At 41.6% G+C, this 18,079-nt stretch overlaps 1 protein-coding gene across 1 annotated transcript in view; it reads left to right on the top strand.

Moving 5' to 3' along the window:
- Nucleotides 1-240: 240 nt before the first annotated feature.
- erbb4b (erb-b2 receptor tyrosine kinase 4b) overlaps nt 241-18,079 on the top strand; it is a gene marked incomplete at its 3' end in the record, with an annotated part of 297,976 nt that continues 280,137 nt past the window's right edge. Inside the window, exon 1 of the mRNA XM_080038662.1 lies at nt 241-552. Within this exon, the coding sequence (XP_079894788.1) occupies nt 474-552 (79 nt within the window). The 5' untranslated portion in view covers nt 241-473. The remainder of the gene's footprint in view (nt 553-18,079) is intronic.

Here is an 18,079-nt window from a genome sequence, read left to right as displayed (position 1 = left end):
GGCAGGGCGCATGGCGTTGTGTCTGGCGGGGTTTGGAGTGATCGCCAGGCCTTAGTGCCAATCACCGGGTCCGTAGGAGGAGTTGGGGGCACTCGGGAGGTGTGTCTGAAGAATACGAGTCTACAGCTGCATACTGTATCCAAGTCGGGGAGTAATGGCATGAGTAGTACTGCTTTATACTGTTTAGACAAGATTTGCAGTGCGCGCGTTTGGAAACTAATATTCGACTGTTTTTTTGTTTTGTTTTGCATTCACGGCCAGTCACAAATTAGGACTGCAGGCTCCTGAGAGGCGACGTGGAGGAGGACTGTCGGACAAACTGCGAACTTGGTCAAAAGCGACTAAAGTCCCCCAAACATAGGCTGAAGAGGCTTCAAAAAACGGCAAACGACTCATCCTTTCTTGGATGTTTCAAGGAAAGGATACGTTGCTGGACATGTGAATTTTAAAGGAGATACTTGCCACGCACAACAATGAAACCAACGACTACCCTGTGTTACTTTGGCTTTCTCCTGACTTGCTTCATGTGCGGCTCGAGCTCTTCACAATCAGGTGAGTCAGTGAACGCCATCCGTCTGCTTCCCCCCCGGTGCGCAGTTTAGTGTCGGTGCGCACTGAGCTCAGTGGCACAACTATCCACCGAACACACTTTTCCCATACCACTGTTCTCTCCACGTATGAAACAAGGGTCTTGGAGAATGACATACACAATTCGCACCTCTTGCTGTCATTTTGAAGAAACGTCTAAATCCCAGACTAAACATTTACCTGACAAGGAGGGGGGAGCGCTGTACAACTGAGACACAGGTGTTGTTTCTAGCAGATGGCAGGTGGCATCAGGACATATCTTGTTGTGATGAGTGAATACGAGCGAGTGACCTGCTCTGTCTGTCTCCTTCGTGCACAGAGCGGCACTGTTGAATTCGGAGGGACAGGAGAGCGTTTAATGTCCATCACACGTGTGTATGTGTGCTTTAGACACAGCGTGGACAGACGCAAGACGAGTTGACAGCCTTGCTTTACAACTGTGCTCATATCTTCCCTCCCGTGGATTGACAGGCTGTCAAGTGCACGACTCTGTTTGAAAAGTTGCTAGACTGTGTTCTCTCTTCACTTCGAGACTCGAGAACAATGGTACATGGAATAATAAGCTGCAACCCCTGTGTATTTTTTTTTTCATTTCTTTGAATATGTTTTTAGGACAGCTGGTTGTATTAGGCAGTTACGCTTCCCAAGCGCTGCCATTCCAAGGGCACCAATTTGAATAAATAACTTAATAAGTTGTAAGTCGTGCAGGGACTCGTTTGGAAACTATAGGCCTAGTTGTTGCATTTAAGCACTGATCTGTGTAACTCCCTAACCTAGACTCAGTTCATTTGGGAATCCTCAAGACCACATTTGACAGTCAGCGTTGAAGCGAACGGGGCTGACACAGTGGCAGTACCGTTTGTACAGTGCAGAGGCGCTCTTTACGCACAGGGAAGTAGCCTATAGGTGCGCGCAGTGAGCAGAGCGTGTGTGTGTGTGTGTGTGTGTGTATGTGAGAGAGAGAGAGAGACAGAGAGACAGAGAGACAGAGAGAGAGAGATTGGAGGGCTCGTAAATAACAGATATTCGCCGAATAGACAAAAGCAACAACAACAAAAAAACACCTCCACCATCATCATAATCATCATCATCATCATCATCATCATCATCATCATCATCATCCTCATCCTCATGCATAATCCCCTTCAGGCAGGACAACGATTACAATGTGAAGAAAGACATGACCACAATGTATGCACGTTTACACCCTGTATCCATGCACTTGTATTGACGCTCTCCACTGTGTAAAAAAATGAAACAATCTCTGAACACTTATATGTTGATTGTTTGCTGTTATTGTTATACGACTAATGAGAGGGAAAATCGGAAATAACGCATACTCAATCATAGTAAGTTCGCTTAAGAGTCGTTGATTTTTTTTTCCCGAGCCAGTGTCTAGTCAGTGTCAAATTATTCAAGTTATCATTTTCTGCCTTTTTTTTCTGTATGTGTGGGGAGTTCCTTCTCATTGTTCCTTGTGGGTCTTGTTTTGCTGACTTCAAATCTTAAAAGAGGTGAAACTTGTTGTTTAAGCATTCTCTTTTAGTGAAAATAATTGCTGAATGAAACCGTTTGCAATGTATTCCCTCAAAGCTGATGCGCACATATTTACGCACAGGCCAACCACGGTAACCTATGGTTATTATTAAGCTCCGTGTCCAGTTAACCTACAGCTTGAAAGGAGGCAGGTTACAATGATTGAACATTGTGAAACGAATTATAACTGTCTCTTATTATATGTATTGAAGTAATAAGCAGCATTTATATTTTGATATGGATTTTTATCTGTCAATAGAATGTTGGTCAAACACTGCTCCATGTTTCGAAAGGATCCCCCGCGTGCAAAGCAAATTGCGGTGTATTGAAATAAATACAATGGCCAATTTGGCAGACACAATATTTTTTTTGTTGTTGTCAAGAAGGCGTTTTGCAGCTCTGCATAACAGGAAATGAAATGAAATATGAATTATATCAGAACAAATAAAACATACAACAGTGGTTGTCTTTAGGACTAATTCACGCACCTGAATCTAGCATGACAGCCACAATTTACATCCACCAACTCCTGTTGCAGCTCCAGGTCTTGTAAATGTACCTGAAGAGAGTCAGAGTGTATGTGTGTGTGTGTGTGTGTGTGTGTGTGTCCGTGCATGCATGCATTTGGGTGAGAAAGAGTTATCTTAAGTGTGTTTGATTCACTTTGATGTGCATTCGAGCCACTTTCTTTACCGTTAGTCATGATTTAGGCTACCACAAGATAATTATAGAAAAACTGTGCACTATACAATTTCTTTCTCTGAGCTTATTTTAAAACAAGCTCGCCTCCTGATTCATCGCAAACACACTGCCCTTTCGATAAAGTGGATGAAATTTCTATTCAATTTTATACCTCTTTTTCTTGTATCAAAATGTCACCTCTTCAGCAACTGTGAAAACCTTTCTCTCAAGTTTTGTTAACTGCTTACACATTATCTAACTTCCCCAGCTCACATAGGGAACCCTGCTTTCTTTGAATGTATGGAAAACACAAAGAACCTAAACTGGAGCTAATAGGTTTTCACATTACGGCAGGCGCATATGTACCGAACGTTGCCAGTGTGCCGGAGTCCTCCTGCTCTGCACTCTACTCTCTGTCTGACTGCAGCCATACGCACTGTAGCTGTAGGATAGCACTGGGAACTGCAATACAGCTGCCCGACTCTAAACCATATGGCCACATTCCAAAAAAAACTCTATTTGTGTTTATGAATATTCAATTTTTTTCTGTGCTGCAGGAGTACAGTCAAGTCATCTGTTCCGGATGCTTGTGTGTGTGTGTGTGTGTGTGTGCGTGTGTGTGTGTGTGTGTGTGTTTGTGTGTTTGTGTCCGAAGTTGGGGCTTTTACAATTAGCAAGTGTATGAAACTACAGCCTTATATGACCCTGTTTTGCAGCTCTCAACAGCTTCTTATAGTTCGATGCAGACCAAGAGATTAGTTTGATTTCTGAAGAATTCTGATCACAACTTGTATGGACATCCTTCTCAAAATGAAATGGAAGTTGGAGCATGGTTTGGGTTTGGGTTTGGGAGACATGTCCTCTACTGCATCCTCTCCATTTTATGGTTTCCCTCCTGTTAACTGGACTGCATCGGACAGTGCAGTTCTCAGATAGGAGTTCAGAGTATATAAAAATGTTTACTATAGGGGTGGAGTGAGCAGAGACAGAGAGAAAAGAGAGAGAGAGAGAGAGAAAGAAGGATTTGTTAGGTCTTTTTTCTTTAGTTTTCCTCTTATTTTTCATGCCCTCACCATGCGACAGCCTGACTTCATGTTCACTATTCTTCATCACATGTTTATTCTTGCTATTCCAGTCTAAGTTGTAGGGGAATACTGGTGTTACATTCAGCAGCCCACACGGCTCAGGTTGGTGACAAAACCCCTCTTACAGTCATATCTGCCTGTTTGTCTCCTGATAAAGGGCGCTCTGACCCTCCACTGCCACCAGGCTTTTTATTAGAAGAATGGCGCTCGTTGATTAGGTGGTGATCCACTTCCATTTGTTGGAGAAAAAAAAGGGAATGTGAAACCTCTGTGCCTTCATCTCCACTGTGTCTGTCCGGGGGAGAGAGATGAGGAGCAACTTACAGCCATCGATCTACATGGAGAAATCTCTTAAATGAATAGACGTTAACACCCGAGTCTTGCTGTTCTACTCATAATCAAAGTTGATCAAACCCCGATGACAGAGAAGATGTCATTATTTGGTTAACGTGATAAATCAGAAGGTGGAGATTACAACATATTGTTGCTTTCTCCTTTCCTGTGAGTTTGTGTTGCTATCAATGTTATTGACATAGTGGTCTATTATCGTCCTTGCCTTGCTATATGTTACTTACAGTCCATAGAAAAAAGAAAAAAAAAGCTAAAAGACATTTGTTGTAGAAACTAAATTCTAACTATTTTTATTGAGCTTTCCTCCCCTGGGGATTTCCCCCTGCAGCCAGATAAAGAATACAAACTTTCTGTTTAGTGTGTGTGTAATCTAGACTGTGGTTTCACTGTGAGAGTATAGTGGAAGGCATTATGTTTCCTATAAATCTCCCCACTTCTCAACAAACAAACTGCTTTTGAATCACTGGCATCAATAATACATCGGTACAGCAGCCGCAAGAATCCCAAGTGAAAAATCACTGTAATATGCTTTAAAAAAAGGCTGGAGACTCTGACCTTATTGTTCATAATGTTGTTATTTTATTTTATTTTTAAACTGCAGTGATATTACTTTACTATTATTTAATTACTACCACAGGGACATATAACCTTTATAATATCAGATCAATCCAAAACGTATTAGATAACAAGAGATTTATTTGTTCAGGATGACAGGAAGGAAGTGCTATCATTATTTCTTCCTGAAGACCCAACTGCCGACATTGTTTTTCCAGTTTTGACTTGTTGATGGGCTCATAACCAGTCTCACCGTCTGCAGCCGGCAGAAATGATTGGATCATATCTTGTGTGACCTTTACAGGCATCGCACCCTCATTTATCACCTCCCGTTTCAAATGCACCATACATGTGCATGTGTTTGCCATGCATCAGTGTCAGCTCAACTATTAAATGTCCTTTTGTTTCTCTTGTAGAATGTCATAATTGGATTTGGCCAATCGCTCATGTTTGTACATGCATAATCTGGCCAGCTGTTCACTACCACATGTGTATTTAAGATGCAAATTCTACGATTGAAGCGTGGTTTACAAGCAATTAGATTTTCTGCAGATTTGATAAGGCATTTAAAAGAAAATTCCAATGCTGTTTTGCTATTTTTCATCCCTCCATGTTTCTGTGCTTTTATGTTTTCTCTTTTTTGCTTCCTGTAAATTGAGTGTGCTTTAGCACTTTTATGCGCGCGTGAGCGAATGAAAGGAAATGAGCACAAGAGAGAGAGAGAGAGAAAGGCACATAGAAATCCTGATAGCCTCCGTGCAGCACAGGCCCTGGGAGCTGAATACACAGCAAACTAAGTCCTTCATTAACAAGGTAATGCAACAAACACGAGCCATGGTCCTGCTTGATATCTTTGACAATATACCGCAGCTAGTTTAGACGGATTGGGGACTTAAGTTTCAGCAGAGGGGAAATCAATCCCATACGTTTTAATTAGGTTGGCAAATGTGCATTTAGAGGGCTACCAAGAACAAGCTCTCAGCACCAAGGACAATAACATTGTCAGGGCTTCTGCTGCCATTCAGCCCTCTTGAGCGCAGCAAAATGGGATTGACACAAAGAAAAAAAAAAGGCCAAATGATGCTGTGTTTAGACTGATTCTGTCTGTATCTCCGTGTTGCAATGTTTAAGTCTGCTATCTGTATAAATAAGATATTTGTACAACAAAAAAAGTTCTCTATTTAACTGATGAAAATAGCATATTTCAAACTCAACCAGCAATTCACTGAAACATTGACCAACACTAGACCCTTACATTAGTTTTCCCAATTCAGTTAAATTACATTTGAATAAAGCTTACCTAAACAGTATACCATAGTTAAATACAGTTCAATTAGAACTCGCATAACTCTTTTCCATGCAACCCCCAAACATGTTGTTGAAATCTAGCATACATAACAGAGTCCAACTTTCAACTGGTCTGCATCTGTTTGCGTGTTCTCAAAACTAAAATAAAGATTCATCAACAACAATACACATACATCAGACATTCATAGAAATGGGAGAGAAAATTGGGCTGTCATCCTCTTTATGATATGAAATTTAAAACAATTTGAAAATTATATTTGTAATTTTAACATTCTAAACAGTCACATGTGCAAGATGTGCAATATATTTTTTCAAATGTAGTGTGTTATTTAAATAAGATTTGCATAAAGTTGTCTGCCAGTGCCGACTGGTACCAGAGTAACTCACTGGCACACACACACACACACACACACACACACACACACTCCGAGACATCATCCCACACACACTTACACACGTACCCACGCACTCCTACTGGCTTCACCATGGGCCATCACTGTGAAGTATGAGGCAATTGAGAGCGATCCCGGCCCCGTGTAAGGTGTCCAAACGCATCATGTACCTCTGCCATTTCCGTGATAACTTTTGATCCCTCATCTTTCTTTCTTTCTTTGTTGTTGTTGCTGTTGCTGCTTCTCTCCCCTCAATGAGCTCTGTCCTCTGCATAGTCTTGGAGGGCTGCAGAAAAGCTGTCAGACACCCTACCTTTTGACAAGCACATTTTGAGGCTTTCAAAATGTGGTGACAAGAGGGTCTGGGAAAACTGTGCATGTATACTGTATGTCTGTGTGTTGTGTGTGTGTGTGTGTGGGGGGGGGGGTGAATGGGTCTGTCAGTTTTTGTTTGTATGGCTGCATCGTTGGAAGGGTAGAGGGTGACTGACAGACTTACCAAGCTCCAGGGACTCTCTCTCTCTCTCTCGCTCTCTCTCTCTCTCTCTCTCTCTCTCTCTCTCTCTCTCTCCCTCTGCTCCAGTGTCTGCCTGAAACAGTTCGTCTTCCTCCGCCCACCCTCTGCCTTCATCTGTGGCTTTTGTAAGCCTCCACATAATGTGGAAGCATTAAAATGACAAAAGGAAATGATGGCTAATCTGTAGTTAAGTCACAGTCATTACTGCCACATATTAGAATGAGAGTCAGTTGATAAGAGTTGGGTCTGCCATGCCCCCGCCCCCCTCTCTGAAGAGACAACCTGACACATTGGAGTGAAGTGTTTTATTCTCACTATATTTTTTTGTTTTATTTTTCTATTCTGGCTCAAAGTTAATAGCGGTGCTGGAACATATGAAAGGATGATAATAGGCTGACAACTCGGGCATGAAAGACTATAGCTCCACCTTCAAACAAGCTTTTCATGCAGTCCCGCGTGTGGGTGTGTGTTAAAGGGAGGGCTGAGTTCTCTTGACTCTCTCTCTTTCTCTCCCACTCTCTGTCTCCTTTCTTCTTTTAGTAATTCCATCAATAAAATATTCATAGCTAATCTGCATTTACAATGTAATTACAGTGGGGCTTTTGAGTGATATCGGATATGGCCGAAGGAACACACACACACACACACACACACACACACACACACACACACACACACACACACACATTTCACGCACAATCTGGATTTGGTGATTTTGCGATTAAATATGACATTGGGATTGGGATGTTGGGTTAAGGTTTAGAGTAATTGTGCCATAAGTTAAAAACAAACTCATTACAACATTTTTTAAACCATTCAATCAGTTAGTCATTCAGACAGTACACACCGTAAGGTTACATTTCATTATTTATTTAACTTTGGGGGCCTCACATCTGAAAGGAGAAACTTTAACAATCTTCAAATTCACTGTCGCTGTTCATGCAGTTATTATCCCACTAAACTCTCCCTTCTGTATCCCTGTGTTTACCCTCACTGTGCCCATTCTTCTGGACACTGCTGGCCTCCGTTCAGTGGTAATGTAGTGGTGTAACCCTGTGTGCCGCTCTTGCAGGGCGATTTTTCACTTGTGTTAGAGGAGAGAGGAGGGGGCTAGTGAGGTTGCGGGGGGTGTCGGGGTCCTTTTTAAATGAAGCACTTGGCGTTTGTGACCTGTAATAAATGAGTTTGCAGTCAGTCATGGCAGCTGTAAGGAGACATCTGGGAGCAAGAGAAAGAGAGAGAGAGAGAGGGAGGGAGAGGGAGATATTCAGCCTTGACATGGGGAACACTTTATCTATGCAAGGATGAAAAATGGCTGCACCAAACCTATTATCACTTTTATGTGGAAAAAATATTAATACATAACAGTAATGCTATTGTAAAATGTAAGCAGTTTACTGGGGGAATGACACAGAGAATGCTGCAACTGAAAGGTTATATGATGCCCTTACTCATTGTAACTGTCATATCATTTGTAATATTAATATTACATCCATATTATGCTGAAATTTATAATGTTGTTGAACAAGTGCATTTGCAAAGGAGCAAAAGCACATAGGTTAGCCTTTGTTTGCATTTAAGGCAGGGTGTTATTTTTTCATCATAGATGAAGGCAATCAGAAACTGCCATTAAGAAGAAATAGTCCATTCAAACAGGCCGATATGAAAGTATATGAATTGCAGAAGGCATGTTCAAAGTAAACATAATATTCAGTTTTGATTTAAGCTTACTTTTTCAGTATTTATTCATCTGCTTTCAGCCAAATACATAGTTTTACTGACATACTACGGTGTACAACATGATTACTGGAGTGACTGTGTTAACACAAAAAGATCAGCTGATTTTAACAAAACATCTCAGGAGTTTTTTTATTGAAATATTGATTTTGCTCCAAAACAAAGAGTACGTGCCACAGAAAAACAGAAATCTCGGTGCTCGGTAGAATAATAATTGAGTTCTTAGTATTGATCGGCAACTTTTCCAAAGCTCACATTATGATCATTTATGCCACCTCAACACCAGTCAAAGATGCACTCCTCTATTGCTGTGCAGAATGTTATGGTACTTTAGTCGTTTAAAAAAACAGAACAATGTACATTCCAATGAGCTATACATTTCACTATTATGTGAATACACTTTAATACGTTATCATTCAACATCACAGGAAAGGTTGGGTGCTCTTTCCTGCCTGTGTTAGTGTGGGCTGTCGCTGGTGTAAAGCAGCAGTCACCTTGCAGCAGAGCAGAAATAGCGCAGCTCTTCCCTGGATGTGAAGGTACATAAAGCACAGGATGAGAGGAGCAGAAAAGGCAATTGACCTTGGCTGCTTTTGGGGGGGCTGGCTATATAGCCGTCCAGGTTGATGCCACGGTTCTGCAGTTTGGCGGAGAGAGAGAGAAGGAGCGGGAGGGAGGGGAGGAGAGGGACAATGCTGAGTATGACAGTTATTCCTCACAGCGTAGAAAAGCAGATACTTTTTTTTTAAAATGTATGCATAATTGTAAATGTTAACCATTGTGCGAAAATGACTATCCTAGATATTCTCTTTGGCCATACACTCTGCTAAGGTTTATGAGAATGGAATGTCTTTAATATCTGTGTGACACGTTAGACATACAGTATTATAACAGTAAAGGGCACGCTTTACATTTACATTGTGTGTGTGTGTGTGTGTGTGTGTGTGTGTGTGTGTGTGTGTGTATAATAGGATGGCTGGGGCGGGATGAGAGTGTATATCAAATGTGAGAAGGAGCTGACTAAGTGCAACCCAGGTCCAAAGTCAACCCTGCCATTTTGGCCTGCTGTGCGATAGACTGTTTACCTGAGACAGGGGTGCTTTATCTCAGCCAGTCACGAGACCACATGTAAACACAAGGGGGGGGGGGGGGTGTACACTGCACAGCTGTATATCATGCTGTTGTTTTCAGCCCCCCCCTAACCCCCTTTGCCTTTGTTCAAAATCCCCCTTCCCACAGAGAGACATGATCCCCCGATGGCAAGGTGAATGGGGTGCTGATGTGCAATTATTTGTCGCAGCGCGTAAGTAACAGAGTATAGACAGGGAAAAGAGAAACCGGATGGGGGGAACAAAATAACACAATTCTCCAATTTTTTGTACAGGGAAAGGGCAGGGGCAGGCAGGCAGGCAGGCAGCTGGATATACACAGGAGGAGAGGTGTCTTTCGGCGGGGATGGGACACGGGCAAAGCGTCTTGGGACTCTTGGTTAAAGTGCTCGCTATCACAGGAGCCGGACGGACAATTAATCAGCAGCGCCCCAGAGGGGGGAACTGGGGCCCTGACAGAGACACTTCATTCTGGCACAGGACACGCAAGCACACACACACACACACACACACACTTGCTGACAGCCTCACCCGTAGCTTCCTCTCACACTTTATTTTTTTGCTTCCGTTCTGATGACTTCTTGAATCCTTCTCCTCCTCCTTGTCCTCCTTTCTCCTAATTCCTTTTTTCTTGTCCTCCTTCTTTTCCCTCACTCATTTTCTGACGTCTGCACATTTACCTTCCCTCCTTCACTTTCCTCTGGTTGAATCTTTTCTTTTGCCCTCATCTCCTTTTCTCACCTCTTCTTCCGTCCTTGTCCTTCCCCTCATCTCTCCTCCATCAGCTGACTGCAAACGCCGGAAGACTTTGTGCATGGTGACAGGGAGGTTGGGAGAGAGAGTAAGGGAAAATAATAGGGTGAGAGAGAGGGTGGACTGGTGGCTATACTTCACCCTCACCGTCTTCTTTTCTTCACTGTCTTCATCCCTCTATTTCTGCCTCTCCACTCCTTCTCTCTCCGTCTCTCTCATGCTCTCTCTCTCCCCTATGGCTGGCACTGAGTGATTGATGGATTGTGGTTTGACATGGCCCGGTTCACCGGAGGGCATCAGCAAGGACACTGGTGAGATTTAGCCAGATGCTGGGGAGAGGCAGACAGACAGACAGACAGGCAGGCAGACAGGCAATGTGAAAGACAAAGAAAAAGGAGAGGGAAAAAGAGGGTGTATACTCAACACTGTCGGCCATCATTGTCTTGACAGGGTTGCCAGGGTGAGTAAGCTTTTTTTTTTCTCAACAAGGGCACCTGTTCTCGTTTTTTTTTCTATTGCACCACCGCTTTTTTCCCCTGTGGGCTGGAATGTAATGAAAAAATATTATTGTAACTGAATGTGCCCTAAAGGTAATGAGTTTCAATTATGAACCTTATCTCTGAGTGCAAGACGTAGAGACATTATTTTTTTTTGCTGGTGGGATTAGAGCACTTTGACTCTGCTCACTGTTTTATAGCTAAACATCAGTGCATTTTTGCATTTATAATAGGGATTTTAAATGCTTTATTGCACTCGCCCAAAGGGGATTAAGACAATTAAAATGAGCGCGACATTTATATTATGACAATGGCCACCTAATGATGCATTTACAGCACACACACAACATGGCAGGGCTTCATTCAACACATGAATCAGGTAATAGAGGATAGAGAATAGGAGATAGAGAATACAAGAATGACAGTGACTATATAAATGTGTTGAGGTTCCTCAGCTTCAGCTCTACCTCTTCTCTGTTTAAACCATTAAATATAACCCTGAGCTTGAGTTTTTGTTGTGACTATTGATGCTAATCTGATCATCAACGTATACCTACAGTAAGTCCAGTGTACACAATTTTTTTTCTGAGTTGAATCAAGTGGAGGCTGTTATGCTGCGTTCCCATCTAGGGGGGTCCTGGTCCTCCTAGTAAGCAAACACCCACTTGACACGGAGCCAAGCGAAGGGGAACAAGGCCCGCAGTGTATCCCAGCTCCAAGTGCTTTGTCCTGGGGCAGGCTCGCAGCCGTGGCTCCTGGCTCCTAACCTCACGTGACACGCCTGGAGATGAGGGAAGCACAGGGATGGGTCCTCTCCAGATCTGGGGTAAAAATGATCTTTGCGTGCTATTAAGGATGTCTTTTAAAGGGTCAGTGTGTAAAATTGATTGGCATTTTTCAGAACAGACTTGGTAGAAATGTAATATTATATTCATACGTAGGTTTTAATAAGTCATATGAAACACTTAAAAGTATTATTTTTTTTGTATTCTCTTAGAAGGAGCCTTTTATATCTACATAAGAGCGGGGCTTGGCACCATGGAGGCCGCCATTTTGCACTGCCATGATTTTACAGTAGCACTGAAAGGATAAACTAAGGCCACAGTATATTCTGTTATTTTTCAAAAGGGAGGGGTTACCTAAGGAGCCTTTGATTCTAGTACCTTCTGCACTAGATGCCACTAAATATTCAGATAGTACACACTGCACCTTTAAAAAAAAATAAAAATAGATACATTAAAAAGAAAATCCCTAAAAAGTTCCAAAAACTATATGCACATTTTTTGGAGCATGTACTGTAATAGCACATGGGCAAAGCTCTGCACCGACCACTGCAAAAACCCTTGACCAGAAACACCACGTCCTAACCAAATAAAGTGATGGAAGTTGTATTCAAATTTTAAAGAGCGACCTGGTAGATATAATGGTAAAACAATCATCACTATTCCAAAGCTTATTTCATTAACTGTAATCTTCGTGTGCAAGAACTGTATATATGTATATCATTTTCAGTGAACACAATAAGGCAAGCTCAGTTTCCCCTAACAGATGAATAAATATGACCTCTGTGGTCATGGATTTAAACAGTCCCTCCTGTACTAAATTCAATCTATTTGCAATTTTTGCCGCCAGCGTTCCTGCACAAGGCAATCTTTAATTGAATGTACAACTTTGCAAGTACCACATTCTGATTTGTTCTTCCCCCCCACACTAATGGAAAACAACACAACTCTACATCACGGTATTTCAGCTCTCTAAAACAGGCAATCCTAAAGCAAGCACACCCGCTTCACGCAGCAATTGGCCAGTTGTGCAGAAGTGTGTAGGCATTGAAGCAGAGTATTGAATGATAACCCAGTAGATAGGTGTTGAGAACCAGCATGTACAGTATGCTAAAACACTAAAATAATGCATCCGGTTCGTCAAATGTAATTGTGACGTCCATGTCAAATAAAATCTAACTAACTAAATATCTGAAGGAATTTTGCTTTGATCAGTACTCAAATTTTAAATGCTACCATTTAATCAGGCAAACAGAATGCTATAGGTTACACTGGTGTATTGAGACAAGTATACGGGAATGACAAAACCTGTGTTGTATGATCAGCTATGCTGACACTTAAAATTATTTATCACAGAAAAAATTTGAGGTATACAAAGTTTGCATTTTTAACTTAAATGCAGCGTCTTGCCATTCTTACATCATCATTTTTCTAAATGCTACCTTTTCCCCCCTCCACACTGAAACACAAAGTTGCCCTTGTCAGCTTTACACACTTGGGAGAACAGTAATAGCACCTCGGTTTTTTTTGAGAAAAATTCCAGCTTTGCACGGTCAGTAGGCCAGAATGGCAGAGAAGAAGATGCCTTTTCAAATATAGCTATACATTTTGTGATGATGTGCCTGCAGTTTGCCTAAGGCATGATGCAGTGAAGTTCTGAACTTCTCGAGCCTTCACCCTACCTGCCCTCCTTGGGTCTTCCCAGTAAATATGCAGTTGCATCCTCTCTAGGTGCTGGCAATACCTCACACTGTCTGCATGGTGATGAGTATATTGTGTATGTCACCCGGCTGTCTCGTGGCTGCATCTTAGGCAGGTAAACGCAGGAAAAAAACAACAGGTATCTTCTGCTGTCCCTCTCACACAGACACCAAGCACACTTTGGGCTTTTGCTGAGTGTCTGGTTTGGCAGCAATGTGAAGTCAATAGGATGAATAAAACATACCTGAATCAGAGCCCTCTACCCTGGGAAATGTCAAGCTGTCAGTATAGCTTAATGGGAAAACATAGTGCCGGTCCCAAGGGTCAAACAGTTTATTCCATTGCACCTACAACAACAACAAAAATCAGCCAATTGTTTTCTTTGTATATCACACAAATAAAACAAACTCTCAAGATTGAGTGTCAAAGACGCTGCATGTTTGCACATGTTTGGATCCACGCAGTAATGATCAAGATGAATGAGAGATTAGTTAAGTAATTATATATGTCTGGAGAATCCCACTCCACTATGGCCTAATGATCCAACAGAGACACACCAGAGTAAGTTTTGCAGCTCAGTAATCCAAAGTAGTTTTTCCCCACTTAGCTAGACATTCAGCTTGCACTTGGGCTTTCCAGTATGAATACTGGTGCGCACTGAAAAAACCCCTCTTTGGGTAAAAACATCATCTAAATTGCATGAGGTGTGTGCATTTCAATCAACTGGTCTGTAACTGAACACACTATACTTTATGTATTTAGAACTGCAACGATTAATCGACAAATCGATTATTAATCGATTATTAAAATAATAGCCAACTATTTTGATAATCGATTTATCGTTTCGAGTAATTTTTTAATAAAACATTTCAAAATTCTTTTTTTTCAGCTTCTCAAATGTGAATATTTTCTGGTTTCTTTAATCCTATTATGACAGTAAACTGAAATATCTGTGTGTTTTGGACATAATACATTTGAGGACGTCAACATGGGCTTTGGAAAATTGATCAACATTTTTCACCTTTTTCTGACATTTTACAGACCAAAACACTAATCGATTAATAATCGATTAATCGAGAAAATAATCGACAGATTAATCGATTATCAAAATAATCGTTAGTTGCAGCCCTACATACATTACACAACCCTCATCATCTCAGCCTTCAGTGGCGGAAGCGAACCCCTACAGATAATTATTTTTTAAATTAGAGCTGAGGTCTAGGTTTAATTAGGCCTATAGCCATGAGGAGGTTCCAAGCTCAACACTAACTCCAGCTACCTCAGCTGCCAAACCTCATCAGCCTAATGGAGACTCAAGCACAGAGGGCCCTCGGGGGCCCGACAGGCTTGCCTGACTCTCTACCTTATGCCAACCAAGACCTACACACTCCCATACACACACACACACACACCTACATTCGTACACTACTCGTCATACTCAATAATCACGAAATGATGAAGTTAGAGCGAGGCGGGTTGTGCATGAACGTGTGTCTAGCAGAGAAGTTGGACTTTTTAATCACCTCATTTGAACACGTTTTTAGGTATAATGCTGAACTTATAGTCCTCTCTTTATTTCGAACATTCACCCTCAACAACTCGTACTCCAACTAAAGCCCCTTTCACACACAAACTCTAGACAACGTATGGAAATACTCTGCAGTGCAATACAGTACAGCCCAAAACCACCAGAATATCTCAGATCTCTTCATCTCTCCAATTTGCAGACATTTACGTTGTTGTTGTTTAGAAGGACTGTTGTTCTCTAGCCTCAGACATAGTTTTTTTCTGCTCATGCGCAAGTTGCATGATATACAGTACATGTCTATATTTGCTTCATCGATATACCCATCCCTACTCTGGAGGGTCACCCGGATTTCAGTCAAGAGGGGTGCTGGGGTAAATTACCGGGTGAAGACCGAGTCTGTATATAATATAATATAATATAATATAATATAATATAATATAATATAATATAATATAATATAATATAATATAATATAATATAATATAATATAATATAATATAATATAATATAATATAATATAATATAATATAATATATATTATCATATGATAATAATCTGGAGTTTTCTGTTCACACATACACCTCACCCAGGTAAACTCTGGATACAGTGCATTGCATGTGTGAACGGCATGAACAGTCCAGCCTGTTTCAAATAAGTAACCTTCATATAGCTCGGGCCATTAACAGTGATGATCAATGTTCTAAGAAAAGTTTCTATGGTTGTCCTCAAACAGCTTTATCCAGCATATATCTCCTCTTATTCAGCAAGTACAACACAAACTGGTGTTCTCTGGTTCTCTGTAGCCATCTGGTGTGAGGTAGGCTGTTCGCTCCCCCTCCTCTTGGATGAGAACAGGAGGCTGTAGCCAACCAGAGGACAGATCTTGCTCTTCCATGCCAGTGCCTGTTTCTTACCTTTTATTCCCCTGCCATGTCCTTCTGCTGTGGAACAACCACAACTCTGCTGTTTTTCCATTGTTTCCAAACCATGTGAGCATGAGATTTGGAAGCGACGATTCACAAGAAGAACACACAACTCAGAATGCTTTCTTCACACCCGTCCATTGTATATACAGTATGTTTCTGTAAACACGTAGATGTTCCAATATCCGACACCTGTTCGGTACGTACACACATTACAACAGGTTGGGTTTCATTTTTGCCCCAAGGCTTTAGGTTAGCATCCAGGATAGGGGAATGTACATATGATGTATTGTCATTTCTCCTCTTCTCCTCCACCCACCATCTGGCCCAGCATTTCCATTGGAATTGGAACAAGCAACCCTGACAAAGCAGTCATTAGGCCCATATGAACACGCACTCAGTAGGAGAGTGCAGGAGATATAGATACAAAAGTGCAGAGGTCAAACATTGGAGGGAGGGAGGTGAGGATGGGGAGACACCAACAAGGAAGGTTCATCTTGTGGCAGGCCATTATCTTTAATGAGCTGTACATAACACAGACAAACTTATAAGGAACAGAAAATAGTACAGGATGAGATAGGCACTGTTTTTTGGAAAACACATCACGACGATCAGCAGATGGAAACGGGGTAGAGGGAGGGGAAATAAATAATTGAAGAGAGAGGAAAAAGTAGAGAAGTATGATGAAAAACTGTGTTATTGTAAGAGACAACGTTTAGACTGGCGTGCATCTGGTTTAATTCGAGTGATCTAACAAATACAAGGGGAGGGGAGGTGAGCTGAAGACAGAAGGAGCTCCCAGGAGCCAGCATTTTTCCTTCAGTCAATCATGTATTTTTAGTCAGGAGCTGCAGGGAGAGTTCCCGAGTCAGTCAGTAGCATGAACAGTATATAAATGGCCCACACAAGAAAATTCAGTTTATGTCGTTAAAAGTTAAACCAATCTACAATGGAAAAGCATTAAAAAATAATGTGGAAGAGAAGTGAAGAGTCACATAATCACAAGACAGCACAACCCTCAGATGCCATCGCAGTTACATACTGATTAGTAGTCGAGGCTTAGAGTGGACGGAAGGCAATAATTGAAAAAATAAAAAGGTGTTCGCTCCTTACCTCGGAAAAACACATTATGCTAGTTAAGTAAAAAAAAACTATCCAAACGTAGCATCTGAGACGGTTCCCTTTCTTTTTATTGCTCCAACACCACTGTCTCCTCATTGTTAGCGCTTCAGCTCCTTAGTTTGACAACACGTTAAATGACTGTAATCAAATCCATGAACACTTCGTGGTTATTACAAACCAGTTATTATTAGGGTGAAGGTGTTGGAGGGGGGAAACACAAATTGAATTAAAAATGTGTTTTTTCTTGGACAAAATAAATGGGTCGGTGAGTCGATGAATTTGAAAGATTTATTTTTTTTCTCGCAATTTGTGCATTGACCTAGTGCATCTTGCAACAATACTTCTCTCTCCTCTATCCGTCAAGCCGCAGACAGACAGCGAATGGATAAATAAAGACTGAGCAAAAAACAATTGGCAGTGTGTGTGCGTGTGTTTGTTCTGCGGTGCATGTTGGCCGCCTCTCCGACACCGACAACCAGTCCGTCTCAGAGGAGTGAGTGACGGAGAGGGGCAACAGAGCTGGCAGGACGCTAATGCTTGTGATGCTAATGAGCTCTGAGCCAATAAACAAGCGCTCCCATCACCCCCTCCCCCCACCCCCCTCTCACCTCTGATCTCCTCTCTTGTTTGTTAAACACCCTCACAGGTAAAATGAGATGAATTCAGCCAGCATATTGCCAAAAGCTACAAAAAAAAGAAACAGGCTTGAATAGTTATTTAGCCGTAAACCAATAACTCTCTTAATTTTTGTCAGAATAGAATTTTAGGCTTTGGATTTATTTAAATGTTATTACAGATGCAGCTTAATTTTGAATGCCTTCAGAATGACAAATGTTCAAATGCATTTAAAATGTAAAAAAAGAGAGAAAGAGTGTACATGTACGTGACTGAATTTGACGAGCACTGAGACTGTT

The sequence above is a fragment of the Ammodytes marinus genome, assembly GCF_949987685.1.
Source record: "Ammodytes marinus genome assembly, chromosome: 12".
NCBI lineage: Eukaryota > Metazoa > Chordata > Actinopteri > Uranoscopiformes > Ammodytidae > Ammodytes > Ammodytes marinus.
This window is presented reverse-complemented; position numbering and strand designations above follow the sequence as displayed.